Raw genomic sequence first — 17626 nt, 5'->3', positions numbered from 1 at the left:
CAAGTTCGGGAGCTCCAGGTAAACCCACATGGCCCAGAACGAGCAGTTGCTGTAAAGGGACCCTATTATCAGGACCAGCAAACAGAGGTCAAGTGTGACCCAGGCGAAGGTAGAAATGAAGAAGAAAGCCCTGCTCTCTTCTCTTGGCAAATCTGGGACTCACTTAAGTTAAATAGAAAAATGGAGACTCTCCCTTGAATAGTTCAAATGGGAGAAAGAGGCAAATGAGCTGTAGACAGAGGCAAAAGCACATACTGTATTTATAATTGAACACAGCTTTTTATATAATTACATCTTTGTGCACTTTTTATTTTTGGTTCTTGAACACAGTCACTCAGATGAAATTAAAGAACATGCAGGAAGGAGAAGGTGCTTCGGTGCTGCTTCCCGTCTCTATGGCAACACAGGGGCATCTTATTCATCTGCCTCATTGAGGGTGAGGGTACTCAGGGGATGAGGTCTTTTACAACTTATAACTGCTTCTGGAAGAAGCAGGGAGTAGGACTTGCCGATCTCATGTCCACCAGAAAATGTACAAGAGGACCAAAGGAAATCTCAGACGTGTTTATTCCTCCTTTCTCCACCTGGCTGCAAGTGGGCGCCATCTGAGAATGCTTTTGCCAAGAGTGTGTTGCTCAGGATATGTATAAACTTGCCTTTGAAATGTCTCTATTGGTAAATAATGTGTTTCTATAAGTAGGTTTTTGATAGAGCTAACTACATGTTTTAAAATCAACTCCTACATGCTATTTAGTGTGATCCTTCTTGCTATAGCATCACTTTTAAAAAAAATTGCTTAACCAAGTCTTGATATAAAGAACTGTCTTAGAAAAATAATGTGAAAATCCAAAGGCAAACAAAATTTATAAAAGGAAGAGACTGGTTCATTTGTTTGTTACAGGGACCCACATGCTTACTCAAATAAAGCTATTTGGTCCTCCCCTTGGGGATCAGGCATGGAAAGTGATCCCAGTAGAATCTAGGATCTGAACCAACATTGGAAGGAAGAAAGCTAAGACATGACCATAGAAACACAGTCCTTCAAAAACCCCACTTGAAATCTGAGCATGAACAATTTAGCTTGAGCATTACAAAAAAAAAATATGATCATCTGGTATCTAAAAAGCATACGTGTACAATGTGTGTAAGTCTGTGCTCATCCATGTGTGTGAATGCATGTACACATGTTCCACTGAGTGTGTGTCCAAGTCAGAAGACAACTGTGGGTGTTGGTCCTCAGTTTCCACCTTGTTTGAGACAGAAGCTGTCTTGTTTCCACCAACTGTGCTGTGTACCCCAGCCTAGTCCACCAACTGTGCTGTGTACACCAGGCTACTCCACTGTGTACACCAGGCTACTCCACCTGGAAACTTCTAAGGATTTTCATGTCTCTGTCTCCCACACCTCTTGTAGTAATGCTATGGCTGTAGGAATGTGTGTTAGTCAGCTGTCTTCTCTGGGGGTCCTGGAGGTTTTGAGGATCAGGACTCAGGTGCTCATCCTTTTGCCCACTGAGCCATCTCCCTCCCTTGATTATTGTCATCTTGCCTTTCCACCTTGGTCACATCAGCCAGGTTCTTGAGGTATTTCCATAATAGTAGAATTTAACAGGAAGGATTTTTAAAAATAGCACATATTTAAAAGATCTGCTTGGCAGAAAAAAAAAAAACACCTGATTCCCAGTATATTGTTGCATAAAGACTCAAATCCATGGTGTGATAAGCCTTAGAACCCCTTAGCTTCCCTGTAAATGTTTCTAAATACAGAGAGTTAGAGCTGTAGGTTTATCTTCATGAGACCAAATAAGTAGTAACATCTGAGGAATCATTACTTACTCTCATATCTATACTTTTTATTTCTAAGCTCAGCTATATCTCTTCATTTTAAGGTAAAAAAAAATCATACTGACCACTTCCACTTTCCAAAATAGAAATCTGTTGAACTCAAATACAATGTAGAAAACTTTAAAATACCAACAACAGACAGCAATTCCTCCTCTTGGCTGGGTTGAATAGAATATTCTAGAAGCCGAACTTCTGAATAGGCTTATGATCTCAGGTTAGAACTCCAACTCCTGAACAGGCTCAAGATTTCAGACTAGAACCCCAAATCTGCAATAAGAAGTAGCTTCAACTCCAGGCCCAGGCTTATGATCCTGTAAACCCAGCTCCTCTCAAGAGTAAAGCAGAAAAGAATATAAATTCAAGGCCAGGCCGGTTAACTTAGTAAAAGCCTGCCTCAAGCTTAAAATGATAAATAAGGATGGAAGTTAGTTCTGTGGCAGACTGTCTTCCTGGTCTGAGCAAGACTCTGGATTCAGTCTCAAACACCAGAAAGGAAGAAAAGGTGGGGACAGGAGTGATGGTGAGGTGGGACAGGAAAACCAAAGGTTTCAGAAGACAATCAAAATCATCCCAAGTTGCTGTTTGAATTGTGCCTTCCTCATTTCACCTGGACTTCATGACTTTCATGTTACTGTTGCTACTCTGACAGAGCTTCTTGATAACCTACAGCCTCTGCAGTATGCAAAGGGATTGATGATTCAGCACCTATGATGTGATAATATACGGTCAGAACAGCAGAGCGTGTTAATCTGTTTTCCTTGATCTGAAAGATCAGAAGCAAAGCCTAAGTTGTGCTAAGAGACGTCTGCTGGTGGACGCGAGAGCAGGTGATGGCTTCGCAGCTAAGACATGTAGAAGCTCATGTGCCATCACGGAGAAAGGATCACGTTAGCTTCAGTAACCAAGGGAAATGTTAAATAATATGCATTATTTTAAACCAGGGAGAGAATTATAATTTAAGAAAAACATCCCTCCAAACAATGAATATCCCCCAGGCTACACATTTCAGTTACTTGGTGAGAGCCACTTATGTATAATTATTCACATTATTATCCTTGGGATTTAGTAACTCCCCTGTACTGGAGCAGGTTCACCTGGCTTAATCTCCTCGCTTCCACCTCCTTTTTAACTGTGGCCCTTTCTTCGGAGTCAACAACTCCAGCTTTCAAATCTGCAGAGTTGGCCCCACCCAGTTTTCACTGAACATGCACCACCTAAGCTCTGAGAGCCCAGCACCCTGGGATCATTTCAGAGCTAAACACTCTGATCATGGCAGTCCACCTTTATCTTAAAGGGATTAGGCCAGTGATGATGTTTATAAAAAAAAAAGTTTTTACAAGTTCTTAAGTACAAACCTCAACCAGAGTTTTGAGTCATGGGACCACTAGGGTCCTTGAGGAAAGCTTCAGACAGATTTCAAACTACATATACGGTGGACTCCGTGTGTGGGACTGGCGTTCCCTCTGTATGAGTGTGTCTATGTAGCTTTACAAGAACAATTCCAGTTGTTCTAACCAATTATCTTGGAGCTAAAGTGAGCTTCTAAAATACAATACATAAAAAAAAGTAAAATCATGCTTTGGTAGGAAAATGAGTGGAACTGGAGATTATGTTAAATGGAGTAAGCCTGACTCAGAAAGACCACAACCAAGCTCTATATTGAAGATAATACAATATGTTGTGCTAGGTTGTTTTCTGTTTGTTTGTTTTGTCAGCCTGGTACAAGCTAGAACTATCTGGGAAGAGAGAACCTTTGTTGGGGATTGCCTCTATCAGATTAGCCTGTGGGAAAGTCTGTCTGGTATCTTCTTGATTAATAATTGATGTGGGATGACCCAGCTTACTGCGGTTAGTACCTCCCCTGGGTAGGTGGTCCTGGGTTGTACAAGAAAGCAGGTTGAGCAAGCAGTAGGAGCAAGTCAGTAAACAGTGCTCGTCCTAGACCTCTGCAGAATTCCTCTCTCTGGGCTCCTTGCTTCGGACTCTGCCCTGAATTCCCTCCGTGATGCACTGTAAGCTGTACAATGAAATAAACCCTTTCCTTCCTGGAAAATAAAATAAAAAATAAAAAAAATACAATACATTTTCTTCTTCATAAATATTATTCAAAGAGCTGTGGCCTAGGGAGTCTGACACTTGAGCCACTTGACTGTTTTGGCTGATCAACAAAGCCTTCCTGACATTCAACTGAGAAGCTTACTTACGGCCATAATTATATTAAATATCTGAATGCATACGAAGATATACGCATATGTGCAGACGTACAGAGAAATAAATCAATGAGTAGAAACACAAGGGAGGGTCTTTATTGCATCCGTCCTGGTTTTATCGTGGCATGTCCCACCTGCCCCTCCCAACCACAGGAACATTGTTACCCGCTGGCTGCCCACAGCATCAGGAAAGCAGAAGTGTCTGAGGTGGTTAAGTACCCGCCGTTTGCTGAGTGGCAGAGCTTTGAGGTTTTGCCTAGGAGAGACAGGCCTGAGCTATTTGAAGTTAGCTGAAATGGAATCTGAAGTTTGAAATATATGCAAATCCCCAAATTGATGTTTATATGCGTGATTATTCTCTGTCTTCCAAATGAGCTCGCCTTCCTAAATGCTCAGATCATAAAGGAGGAGATGGGAAAGAGGGGTTCATAATTAGGTTCCAATTCCTATCCAGCCTTTGCTCCTGGGTCCTGTGTGTGTGTGTGTGTGTGTGTGTGTAGGGCACAGGGCCTTAGGATAGATGATAATTCTTACCCTGCAAACCCATGAGGGACAGCTGCAGGGGACAAGAAGAAGAGCTGGTGTTGAAATGCTCGGGTCTCAGTCTCAGCTCCAGAACCTTCTACCATGAGAGCTTAGTCCCATCTCTCCTTGGCTTTCTGGCAAAGACCTCAGGCAAGTACTTCTCCAAGTCTTGGTCTCTGTATTCACCAAGTGGAGATAGAGCAGGAGCCACGGAATTTTGCTGTTAAGGCGAACTTATTTAATATTTTCCAGGAACTTAGAACCACATTTGAAAGAGTTCACTGAGAATAAGAAATAGCAAGAATCACCGAGCTTGGAATGGGAGTTTTTTCCCTTCTGACTCCAGCTTTGGAAAGCATTTTATTTGTGACTTGTTAGAAAGAATGAGCCTTTTTTTCGAAGGGACCATCAAGCCCTGGTAATGGGTTGTGAAATAATATATAATGACGTGAAAGCAAATCCAACTTGAATCCAAATCCTGTCTTTGCTGATTTTTTAGCTTTAAAGTTCATTCTAACTTTCTTGGTTTCTCCTAGAATTGGCAAACAATAATATATTGATTTTGTTTTGGGTAGGCATGGTAAAATAGTAGGGGTGTAGCTCCATTATAGGAGTGATGGCTTAGCATACACCAAGCCCCGTGTGGTATTATTACTCACACCAAATAAACCAGACCTGGCTCACTCCTGGAATCTCATCACAAGGATAGAAGGAGGAAAATCAAAAGTTCAAGGTCATCTTTGGCTACATAGCTAAGTCAGAGGCCACTCTTAGCTGCATGAGACACAACCTTAATTATTTTTTAAAAGAAGGAAAGAAAATACAAGTAATATGCAAGGCAGAATCTACTTATATTCAAAAATCAACAAAATATAATCATTGTAATTTAGCAATCGAAATATAACTCTTTTTGTTAGCTTTGGTTTGTTCCCTCTTTCCCATCCTCTAAGCTGTTCTGCTCCAAACCAAAATATAAGCTTGATTTCCTCTAACTTGGATTAAACTAATCTGCCAGTCCCCTGGACCTGTGTGTTCAGTCAGTTTCTATGGCTCTATTCATTCAAATGGTCAGAGTTAATGTCCCATTGTCCGAGAACATGCATGTTTCTATGGAGATCAAACCAGAGGTCCAATGACACTTCCACAAAGTCATTTATTTTCAATTTTTATTTAGAAATAATAAAATAAGACATAATATATAAAAAATATATACAACCCATGGTTTGTGCAGTACAATAGGAAGACTTTAGATACAAAACAGATGGCAAATGGGAAAATAATAACTATCATGATTGTCAAAGGCTAGGATCATTCAACTCGCCAGAGCCCAGAGCTGAAACCTAACATTTCTAGGAAAGAAACTCTAGTTTGCTGAAGGTTGTGGGAGGGGATGCAATAATGCAACACTTTTATACTTTCCACCTTAACATCATTGAACAGGGTGATAAGGAGCTTAACCCACCCCTCGAGATGAGCTTTTCGCTTTTATGGGGTGGCTGGTTATAAGTTAAAAGCTGACGTTTGTTATCTGCAAGGGGAACATCATTGGGGAACCAAGGTCATCAGAGACACATCAAGATTTAGGAAGGGGATATATAGGGAGAGAGGGAGTGAAAGCAAAGGAAAAATGCATTAACAGAACAGGAACAGAGTCAAACAAACTTCTCTAGGGATTTAGAAATGACTACAGTGCTCTATGACATTCTAAAAATGTCTGATTCAAGTATACTCTTAGAGGGATAGAAAACTATTCCTTTCTCAATAATCAAAATAGAATTCAGTTTGTCTACCTTTTATTTAAAAATAGAATAACCAGGAATCTATGCCTCCCCCCTCCAAAAAAAATATAATGCCCATTTAGATATGGGCAAACATTCTTTAAAAGGGAATACATCCTAGAGGGATTTGCTTGCAACACAGAAGCAACTGGCATCTGGGGAGGAGCCCCAGATGTTCGAGGTGAGTCCCTCCATCTGCATACTAGTGGCAGGTGTGTGCACTAGTTCCGGAGGCCCAGTCAATAAAGACAGGTATTCTGAAGGTAAAAATGCAGGAAGAGATGCCATGCATTACCTATGTCTTGGCTCTTGGCAGAACAAAACAAAAAGCCATTTAAAGCTTGTAACTATAAAGATGCTAATAACTACAAAAAGCTCTCGAAGGAACAGTCCATGCTGAAATAAATAACAGAAGAACATAGTAAATCGAACCTCAAAAGGCTGGTAATATCCGCTAAAACCATGCTAACCGGTAGCATATAGGTGCTAGCTCTCAGAACTCACTGCGGTAGTTATACCTCTTAGGGTATTTTTTTTTCCTTTACAGATTTCTATTTACATTTGGCTTTAAATATGAAAATATCTGATAAACTTTATAAAATGTACACTTTAAAAATGTCGCTTCTGCAAAATTTTCCTTGAAAAACAAAAAGAAAAAAAACGAACAAACAAACAAACGAAAAACAAATCTATGCACCAGAAATTTTAGATGGTTTCTTCTTTTTAAGCAAATAAAGATAAAAAAAATTGAAAGATTTCCCCTCCCACTTTTCTTGTCTCTGTACCCACCCCCTCCCTCTTTTCAAATAACTCAAGTCTTTTTGTGTTTGGGGTCAGTCCATGTTGTCACCCCCACTCTTTACTGCATCTTCATTTGATTGACATTCCACTGAATACTCTTTGGTTTGATTACTTTACTTTGCAAATCACCTTAATAGCAGCATCTGAAGCCTTCCATAGCCTCACACTGTCAGAAGCCAGTCTGTGTTCTCTCCTGTGACTTCTCCCTGTCCCCAACCCAGCAAACTCTTTAAGCAACTTGCAACCCTGCCTTAAAACCCAGATGTACACTTTCTCGACGCTTCTCTCTTGATTTCCATAACACCAACAGTTTTCAAATCCATTGACTTAGAAAGTTGAAAACAGCAGAAATTGTCAACGTTTCTTACAGGCACTGTATCCAGATACAGAGGCTCACAAGCCACAGACCGGCACAAACATCAACCTAAATAAAATACATGGTTCTAGAACAAGCTGATTTTTAATGGCATATTAGGGTGTAATACCATTAGAGGCTTGATTTTGAGACGCCAACTAAAAAGGAACTCAGCAGCCCCAGGGTTTACAAGTAGAGAACATTAAAACCAAGAGAAACAAAGGGAGGGAGAATTGAATGATTGAGCTAGTGTTTGGGAAAGGGAGGGAGGTTTTTATAAAGGAAGGTGAATAGGTAAAAGAGGCTTCTAGAAAATAATGAGTCCTTGGCAACGTGCTCTGAGACTTTCCAAGAGACAATGACCCACTGGCATTAATCATGAATGTTTACAGAGAGAGAAATAACCCTTTAGACTCTTAACTCCTTAGCTTGTAATTATGTTGTGTTTATATGGCTCACTAAGACCTAAAATACTGAAACAGTCCCTCTTACCCTCTGTCATGAAAAAGGAAACTTCCCTCTCACCTGTAAAGTGGATTGCTGCATTGAAAGTCTCTCTCTCTCTCTCTCTCTCTCTCTCTCTCTCTCTCTCTCTCTCTCTCTCTATCTCTGCAGAGACCTTAGAAGGACAAGACTAGAGGCCAGACATCTTTCTTAATGTGACACTGAGCTAGAAATGCCCTGGCAGTCAAGGCTATGAGTCAGCTGCAAAATTTGAAATCTGTTCATCTTCCCTGCTGGGTGACAGTTTGGAAGGTGCCAGGTTACCAACAAAGTTCAACCAAGATCTGATCTTATGGAACCAACTTTGGAATGTGCTAAGAGAGAAAAGCTCAGAAAAAGGGAAAGAAAAAATATTGATTATAGTGCATATGTAACTGTGACCTATGCTTCCCTCCTCCCCTCCAAATAAGAAAGAAGCACAAAAGAACAGACTCGAAAACACACTACATTGATCAGACTTTGGTGTTCTTTTCAGACTATAGTGCAAAAATGAACGGACTGCTTCACACCCTGCTGAAGTTCAAAGATGGTGTCTCTGGATTTCCAAGACAATCTGTGCAGGAGCTTTGTTTCTTTTTAAAAAAATATAACCTCCATGTGCAAAAAAAGAAAAAAAAAAGGAAAGAAAAAAAAAGAAAAAGAAAAAAACAAAAACAAAAACAAAACAATGTGCATTATCTTTGGTATTCATTTAAGGTCGTCTAACTGAAAGTTTGAGATAACCTATTAGCATTGTGGAAAAGAAAAGTATAAAACCCAGAGGCTACCATTTGGCTAGTGTTATATAATGCTATTATGTAATGAGAGAGAGAGAGAGAGAGAGAGAGAGAGAGATAACGAGAGAGAGACAGAGACAGAGACTGACAGGTAGACAGAGAGATCAATTTTTAGCAAACAAATTACTGGCCTCAGAAAATCAGGCTTTCATTTTTGGCAGTTAATAGCCAAATACTTGATGCTTTAAAGCACACTGTGCGCTTTCAACAATGCTCAACACTGACGTCTTAACGTTATGTAAAAGATAAACTACACTGCAACAAAAATACAGTTCGTGTTCATGTAGTTAGCAGCTTTTCAAAAAATTAAGGCAGAGTCTTGCCTGTGTTATGCCATTAAAATCACTCTTGTTCCCCTAAAGAGAAGCATTCCAGGTAAGTCATGTACCCAAACTGAGGCTTGCCTGCATATTCAAGTTTTGTAAAAACACAAAACAATACATTAAAAACCCCATAACTTATACTACAACAGATATGTGCCATCATGTCTCTTGGAGGCCTGCAAAGCACTTTACATCAGTCATCCAGCTTAGTCTTTCCTTGAAACCTTTGTGCTAGCCTTAGTCTCTTGTGGCTGCTTGCTTTCACCCACCTCTCGACCAGTACCATGGTCTGTATAACTGTCTCGGACCTCTGACCAACGTCAGGCTGTGTAGCAAAGTAAGTATTCCAAAGACGGAATCAGCCAGTCATATCTCCGATTCTCGCCTTAAGGGCCTGGGCTCTAGAGGTACGCTTGCCTGGTTGTGGAGATCTATGCCAGGAGGTGAGTCTGTGCTTGTGCTCTCTGGGACTCCGTTCTCACTATCCTCCTCTTCCTCTTTGCTTGTTAGGGCAACTTCATTTTCATAGCAAAATGAATTTGCATTTGAAAGGATGTATTTCTTCTCTGCTAAGTCTCTGGCACTACAAAGGGGGGTGTTAGGTACTTCATAAGTCTTATGGAATCTTGAATAGTCTACTTTATAGTAGTGTTTCTCTTCAAAGAGCACTGGCTCATAGCGGTGACCCCAGAGAATTTCATTGGCCAGATACGAACTCCGGCATTGAGTTGTCATGGCAGTCGCCTCCACCATGCCTTCCAGTATGACAACAATTTCAAAGTCTGCATTGTCAATGTCCTGCTTACTCAAGTCATATAAAGGGCTGTCTTCATCTATTTCGTGAACGATAGTGATGGGGGACACTAGAAATATGCGGTCAATTCCACTATCAAAACCAACATTGATGTCTATCTGGTCCAAAGGGATATACTCCCCTTCTGAAGTGATCCTAGATTTGAGAAGCTGTGCCCGGACATGAGCTTCCACAAGGTGGCTCTTTCGAAGGTTACCCACTCTCCACATCAAGCAGAGTTTGCCATCCCTCATGGCAATCACAGCATTGTGACTGAAGACAAGAGTCTCATTTCTCTTCTTTGGCTTTGCCATCTTCGCCATGACTGCACCAATGATGAAGGCGTCAATGATGCAGCCTACGATTGACTGGAATACCACCATGAAGACAGCAATTGGGCACTCGTCTGTCACACACCTGAAACCATAGCCAATGGTTGTCTGGGTCTCGATGGAGAAGAGGAAGGCAGCCGTGAAGCTGTTGACCTCTGACACGCATGCTTTGCTCACTTTAGAAGTATCTAGATCCCCATGGAGCAGGGCTATCAACCAAAACACACAGCCAAAGAACAGCCAGGAGAGCACGAAGGCAAGACAGAAGATAACCAGCATCCACCTCCAGCGGATGTCGACACAGGTAGTAAAGATGTCTGCCAGGTACCTCTGTCCCTTCTCACCCACGTTGATAAACTGAACATTGCAATGACCATCTTTCTTCACAAAGCGGCTCCTGCACTGTTGTCGGGTATGGACTTTACTCTTGCCATTCCCAAAGCCATTGGCAACTGCCATAGTGGCCAGCTTCATGCCATCTTCCTCCGAAGAGACGATGCTGTAGCGGTTGGTTCTCACACTGCCCATTGCTTCCGCTGGGGACGCCAGTGTTTCTGCTTTAGAAAACAGTCTGAGTTTTTGCAAAACCCTTAGAAGAAACAGTTTTGAATGTTCGGTGAAGACACACCAAAAAAAATTATATATATATATAATTAATATATATATTTATTAATGAGGAGAGATGGATGCTTCCGAGAACCTTGGGGTTCTTTTGACCAGCAAAGTTACCTTAGTAACTCAGCTGACATCCAGAGAACTTGTCCTACAAGAAAAGAGAGCATTCATTACAAAACAGCCATACTTAAAGGAGTCCTACTATCTTAACGAACAGAAAAATAGCAGAAATGTATGGTCAGTTCCACTATCGAAACCAACATTCAACCTATCTGGTTCAAGGGGGTATATTCCCCTTCTGAAGTGATCCTAGATTTCAGAAACAATATCCCTGTCTTAACAAACAAACAAACAAACAAACAAACAAACAAAAATACACACCAATGTACTTTAGATTGAATTGTGCGGAGATCTCCTTTTTCACATAAATTCTCTTTTAAATTTCTATTTAAAAATCACAGTCATTGAACATAGATGAGGTACCTCCGCTAGTCATTCCACTGAAATTTCAGTTCTCTTTTTTTCTACTGCTTGTCAGAAATCTAGAATATTCGATAATTCATATCTACCCATCAGCCTTTCCTCTCTTCCAGGTTCTCAGTGTCATCGGAGAGTCCTTCTGATTCTAAGGTTTGCACCAGCTTTTGATAGTAGGATGTGTCTAGAGAGGGTTGTATATGAACAGTCTGGATATTAATCCAGCTAGGTCCCAGTCCTTCTTCACAAGGCTGACATTGGCAGGTACAGACAGTTTTGTGTTGGTAATCATGTTGGACAGAAAGTCGTTTGCAACATTTGAAATAGATGCTAACTTCTGGGCACTGTTTGGACTTGCTCCATCAACTCCACACACTTGAAGCAGGCACTGTGCAGAAAAATGCCTGATGCCATCTTCCAGAATGCAAGGGATTCTGACTTGAAGACACAGATTTGCTCCAGGGGATAGAGAGCCATTCTGTTGCCTAGCAATATGAGTCCTGAAATTCTCCAGAGATGGGATTGCCATGTGTAATGACAGGGTAGGAAGCAAGCACCTCTGGGCCAAAGGCCCAGGTCTTTAGTGGATTGAGATAAGGAAGGGGTTCATTTCATGTGGGTCCAAGGCTGTGTGCTCTCAAACAGAGACAACTTTGTAATCAAAGGAGCTCATAACTGCCAGTCAGCTTACTTTCACTTCTAGTGCTGTTGTTTGCTGTAGGTTCCTATGGAGAAGGCACTCACCTTTACTTAACATGAACAAATAGTAGCTTCCAGCTCCCTCCCACAGCTTCATTCTGCCCCCAGGTAAAATCTAGCTACTTGCTGTGACTTTCCTTTTTGACTCAAAAGAACAAACCTCAAAAACCTACATGTCCTCTGTAAGGAGGGAGGGGGAAGGGAGGGAGGGGGAGGGAGGGAGGGGGAAGGAGGGAGGGGGAGGGAGGGAAAGAGGGAGGGAGGAAGGGAGAGAGAGAGAGGAAGAGGAAGAGGAGGAAGAGGAAGAGGAGGAGGAAAACGGAGGAAAGAACGCCTAAGAAATTGTCTAAGGTGTTTTTGTTATGTAATGTGCATTAACGAAGTCCAGAAGTAGATTAATATTAACATGGCCTAGAACTAAAAAACTGAGAGTGATTTCCAACTTTTTAAACCACCAAAATCCATGTCCTGTTTTTAAGTGGGACAATAAAAATGATCAGGAATTGGTTGAGATCTTGGTAAGAGGATTCCAGTTTCAATTCCCCCTAACACCACCCCTTTGCCCAAGGCACATAAATATGGATCAGTCAACAGGACCATTTTCAGCCAAGCCAGCTGCAAATATAGAAAGTGGTCCATTTGTCCTTATTCAGCCCATTACCAAGGGGCAACGTGCATTGTCTTTGGAAATGCTGTGTAATAGTCTTCAGTCTTCTCCCACCATGTGCAAGTTATAGTCAAGATGTACCCCACCTTATTTTTCCTGCCATTAGTCATCTGTGAAAATTTCAATGTGTGTTACATTTTGTCAGCTTTTGACACCTAAATGACGCTTGATTTGAAAATGCCTTTGAATTGCTTTATAAAAAGAAGATCCGGGTGCCTTCCCAACCTTCTGTCTGCTTCAGAGTTTTGCCTGCTTCCCCATGAGCAGTGCATTGGACAAAGAAAGAAAGAATCCTATTTCTCAGGGGGCTAGATTGTCGTGGACTTGGAAAGAAATATGTTAACAGCATTTTCAGACGATTTGGCTTACGTAATGTTGCCAAATGTTTCATGAACACGGAGACAGCAGCAAACGCAGGTGTGCTTGTCTTTAAAACATGGGAATGGGACAAAGGAGTCCCTTCAAAGAATGTATCTGAGCTACGATTGACTTTAAAATATTTTACTGTAAACTATCACCAATGAATTCCCTTTGCACCTTCAAAAGAAGCCTTTCCCTGCCTTAACATTCGGGGCCATGCACTAACTCTCAGATTTCTTCAGGCTGACTACTGTCCCTTTCCACAGGAGAACCTTATGACTCTATGACCTCTACAGGCCCAATTAAGACTTTCCAAAATCTCAACCCTAGGACATCTGTTTGAATTCCACAAATCACACAATAGCTGTTTGCTATGAATAGCTTCCCCCACTTGGAACCTTTCAAATAGCATGTACTGAGGGGGCTGTTGTTGTCTCCTTTCCATTGCTAATGGCAGAATGGGTTCCACATGCTTACAGCATCATTTTCAGGTCTTAAAAGTGCTTCCTGGAAAGGGAAAAAACTGGTTTTTTTTTCTTTTTTCTTCCCCCGAAATGGAAAATTTCACTACGTCCAACACATATGCCCCCAGAGTACTGTGTGCATATGTGCACACACATGTCATATGTCATTGCACTTTTATGGAACTGCTTTCAATTGCAAAAGTCTAGAACCTGCTACAGTCTGGCAGGTTAACTGTCTTTATAGTTCACTTGTCTTTGTTGTTGACAGATCCACATGTCCCAGTGACTTCAAACAAGCAGAAAGTTCCTTTGCCCTTTCATCCCTCTGTGGGAATCACCAAGACATCGTGGAAAATCTTTTATGAAAAAGATTTCCATGCAATATTATCCCCCAAAATGTTCTGAGAAACAGCTAACTCATAGTATAGTCAGATAATCGTCCCTGAAGGCCGTGTAGAGAGCCAATAATGGATTTGGTGAAGAGTAAAGAAGTCACCTTAAAGCTCAGATATTTAAGGATTCAAATCTATCGTCCATGGACATGAATAATCATTTGACCCAGACCACGGCCAATGAGGTTGAAAGCATTTCTGGGAAATTGAGAGGCTACATGTGCTGCTGTTCATGTTAAGACTATTTATAGGCAGATCCAAATTTAATCATAAGCAATGGAAAAAATAGTTCAGCGTCTCAATCTTAGGTAGATCTTAGAGGAGAGAGATGGAAGTAGAGGGATGAATATGCAGGGAAAAATGGGAGGAGATATATATATATATATATATATCCTCCAAGAGAACATGTGAAAACCAGATAAAGGTACTTCGGAAGAATAAATGAAAATCACAATGTCCTATAAGAAGCTTATTGACTCTCAGTGAAAAAGTAAGTTTCTAACTAAAGACAGGAAATATCAGAAGAAAAGATGCTGGGCGAAAGAAGTCTGCTAATGAGTACTTGGAGCAGCTATTCCCCAGCTGACGCCATGTAGACCAGCCCCAGAGTGCTCTGGGCACAAGTTGCTATGTGATTCCTATTGCTGCAGAGCAACCTCTGTGAAGCTCAGTAAACAGAAGGGAGGGGGAAGGACAAGTGCAGGGGGCGGGGGGTGGGGGGGTGAGACACCCATTTATATCTGTGTGAGTGTTGCCTCTAACATTGAGACACAGCAATGTTTGTGGCAAACTCTAGGCATGTGTACATGTCAAGGACAACTTGTGTTTAGCAAACAAGAATTTATATCTTTTTAAACGTTTTGAAATGGTACCACCCTTCAGGTAAAGATGGGTGAGGGACAAGCTTCTAAACTACTCAGAATTCAAAGAAAGACAGCTGGCCAGAGAGTTTCTACAAGGAGTGTCTGAAAGGGGCTGACTGCTTTGTTTGTGTTTGCTTGTTTGTTTGTTTAAGTAATTTCACAAAAATGCAAAACAAGATCCTTTACAGCTGTCAATCATGTAACAAAATAAATACCACAATATGAAGTGAGAGGCACAAAACAAATTGAGATGACCTTGACCCTGACTGTCACTGTTCCCACCATACTTGAAGTAACCTATTTTTCTCCTGAGCGTTGGGAAGTGAGTGTGTGTGTGTGTGTGTGTGTGTGTACTCAACTATGTAATGAAAATAAAAATAAAACCCTTAGATGTGGGTAAGAAGAGAAAGACAAGTGTAATGGTAGCTCACAGTGCACCTACAGAGCTGGTTTCCAAGAGGAAATACGACTGCCTATTAATTATTAATAGGAAAAGACAACAAATGATTAAAGGAGATATATTAATTCTCTTCTGTGCTTAACCAAAACAGGTTTTCAAGCAATGCCTTTATTTACTGCCAGGTATCTTCGGAGTTTGTGAAAATCTCTAGAATGGATAACCTCATCCAAATCTCCACTGACAGACTGAAGCAGACGGACGTGCGACTACCCATTTCCTAACTTGGTTTTTCCCTCAACTGTCATAGGAGTACTAGTTATGATGCAGTCGTTTTCCTCCCTGAATCAAGTTGCTTCGATCATTGCTTCCCTTAAACCACACTGTCTTCAAATGAGGAATTTACACCATTATTACTAAGAATAGCAAAGTACTTAGGGGAGACCGACATCGGATGGGAAAGTTTTGCGGTCTTGAAGCTAAAATCCAACTCTGGCTGCTACTTTTTTCCTTTTTTTCTCAGCAAAGGAACTTTGAGACTTGAGAAGCTCACTCTGGAATTTTGTGCTGTATCTGTAGCAAGGACTCCCCCTCCCCAAACACCAAGGATCTAGATTAAGTGCTAAGTCTCTTGGTCCGATCAAGCCCCAGTCTCCTTCTCTTCCTCCCTCTCACCCGCAATAAGAGGAAGAATCCACGCCAGGCTCGCGCTTGACTCTAAACCCAATATCTCCCTACAGCTGGTGCATTGGAAGTTATGAGCACAAACAGATGCTGCAGAGAAATCTGTTTCTATTGCTCAACTCTTCCAAGCGTGTCTCAGTATTTTTAGCTCTGAGGATGTTCTGGTGCGCACACAAACTATATAGGCAATGAGCCGGGACTCCAAAGCTTGCGGGAGGAAAGCATTAACAGCAGCCTGACAACTGGGCACCTCCGGAGCAGCCGGAGCTGTAGGGTAGAGGACTGTGGAGCAAGTTCATTGCCCTGGACACACACAGACAACCCAGAAGAGAACAGGAAGAAAACACAGAAGCCCTTACCTGTTGCTGGTACAGGATCATGGGGACATGGAGTGGAAGTGGGGATTACAGAAGCATGTAAGATCCAGTGGTTTTTGTGAAAGAGAATGAGCCGAAGCAAGTGAGAATTCCCAAGACACTGCTTGCCGGTGCTGGGAAGGCTGCGCGCTGGCCAGGGCTCCAGTGCGCTCTGCGATAGCCTGGAGGCGGTCCTTGTGATAACCGGCCTTGTTGGCTCCGCCCTCTGCCCACTGTTGGCCAATCGGAGCGCACGTGGCTGCGCTTCCCCCGCCCCGGGAACCGCCATCAGGAGGAGGAGGAGGAGGATCTCTACACCCGCGGACCCTGGCTCTGCCAGCCTCGGAACCTGCTGTGGCTTCCTCTACCTCCTCCAGCTGCCTAGCCTGGTCTGAGAGTCCAGCTCTGGGCTGAGGAGGAGGAAGTCGCGGCCCAGAGGGTACAGCAACAGGTGGGAAGCTCAGCCTCCATGCGGCTGCCTAATTGCAGCCTGGCCTTGGGCAAAGCTTCCTACTGGGTTCTGTGAGACCCACACTTCCCGGTTTCTTTCCACAGTGGAGGCCGGCTGTACGTGTTCCTGTATAAGGGCCCGAGAGGTGTCAGTGCCTGGGAAAGACGTCTACAGCAGGGAGGGAATAAATAACCACTGGGGTGCGTCTCCCTCCAGCCCTTTTCCAGCCTGTAGACTGTGGAAACCCACAGAGCACTCAACTGCAGCTTGCGGATAATCCTTAAATTAAACCTGGAAAGGGTCCCGGGACCCGCACTCAATACCCTGCAAAATTTAGATGTGCTAGCGATTGCTTGTCTGACTGGGCCGTTTCTCCTCGCAAATGATGGTGAATTACTTACAAAAAAAAAAAAAAGAAAAAAAATGCGCCTAGACTTCTCTGGGATGTGTGGGGGAAGGGAGGGAGCCGCTGGTTCCTTTCGCCTTGTCCGCCCTCGCCCTCGATCTTTCTCTCCACCACCGCCCGGCAAGCTCTGCTCATGTAAAACCAGAACAATTAGAGAGTAATGAATTCTCTGGAACAGCAACTCCTACAGACTCTCAGCTCTGCCCTCGCTCCAGCGCCTCCCCGTCCTCCTTCCCAGCAACCAGGCAAGAGTACTGCAGACCTTCAAAAACCAGCCTCGGTTAGCACCTGCATCCTGACAATTTATAAATGAATTCTCCACTGAGTGTGTAAAGCAGGTGCATGTTATCTCTGAGTACATTGGTATCGTAGCGAAGCTTTGCTTTTAAAATGACATGATGCGTTTAGGAGTCTTTTATCTTCCACGGAGTTTTGCAGTCCGGTTTAATGAATATGCTTCAAGCACCCCAAAGCATCTGCCTACCTTTAACTTAAGCCCGTAAAGACTGCCTTGAGTCACCAAACAACCTCTACAAAATATTTCGCGTTCTAGG

At 42.4% G+C, this 17626-nt stretch overlaps 1 protein-coding gene across 1 annotated transcript; it reads right to left on the bottom strand.

Moving 5' to 3' along the window:
* Nucleotides 1-5727: 5727 nt before the first annotated feature.
* Kcnj2 (potassium inwardly-rectifying channel, subfamily J, member 2) lies at nt 5728-16389 on the bottom strand. Its single transcript, NM_008425.4, has 2 exons — nt 16219-16389; nt 5728-11004 (listed from the first exon to the last, which is right to left on the bottom strand). The coding sequence occupies exon 2, from the start codon at nt 10767-10769 to the stop codon at nt 9483-9485; it is 1287 nt and encodes a 428-aa protein (NP_032451.1). The 5' UTR covers nt 10770-11004; nt 16219-16389; the 3' UTR covers nt 5728-9482.
* Nucleotides 16390-17626: the final 1237 nt, after the last annotated feature.

The sequence above is a fragment of the Mus musculus genome, chromosome 11 (assembly GCF_000001635.26).
Source record: "Mus musculus strain C57BL/6J chromosome 11, GRCm38.p6 C57BL/6J".
Lineage (NCBI taxonomy): Eukaryota > Metazoa > Chordata > Mammalia > Rodentia > Muridae > Mus > Mus musculus.
This window is presented reverse-complemented; position numbering and strand designations above follow the sequence as displayed.

Bases quoted from the DNA above. Each gene is read 5' to 3' on its own strand.
- Kcnj2 (NM_008425.4), bottom strand. From the start codon at position 10,769: ATGGGCAGTGTGAGAACCAACCGCTACAGCATCGTCTCTTCGGAGGAA.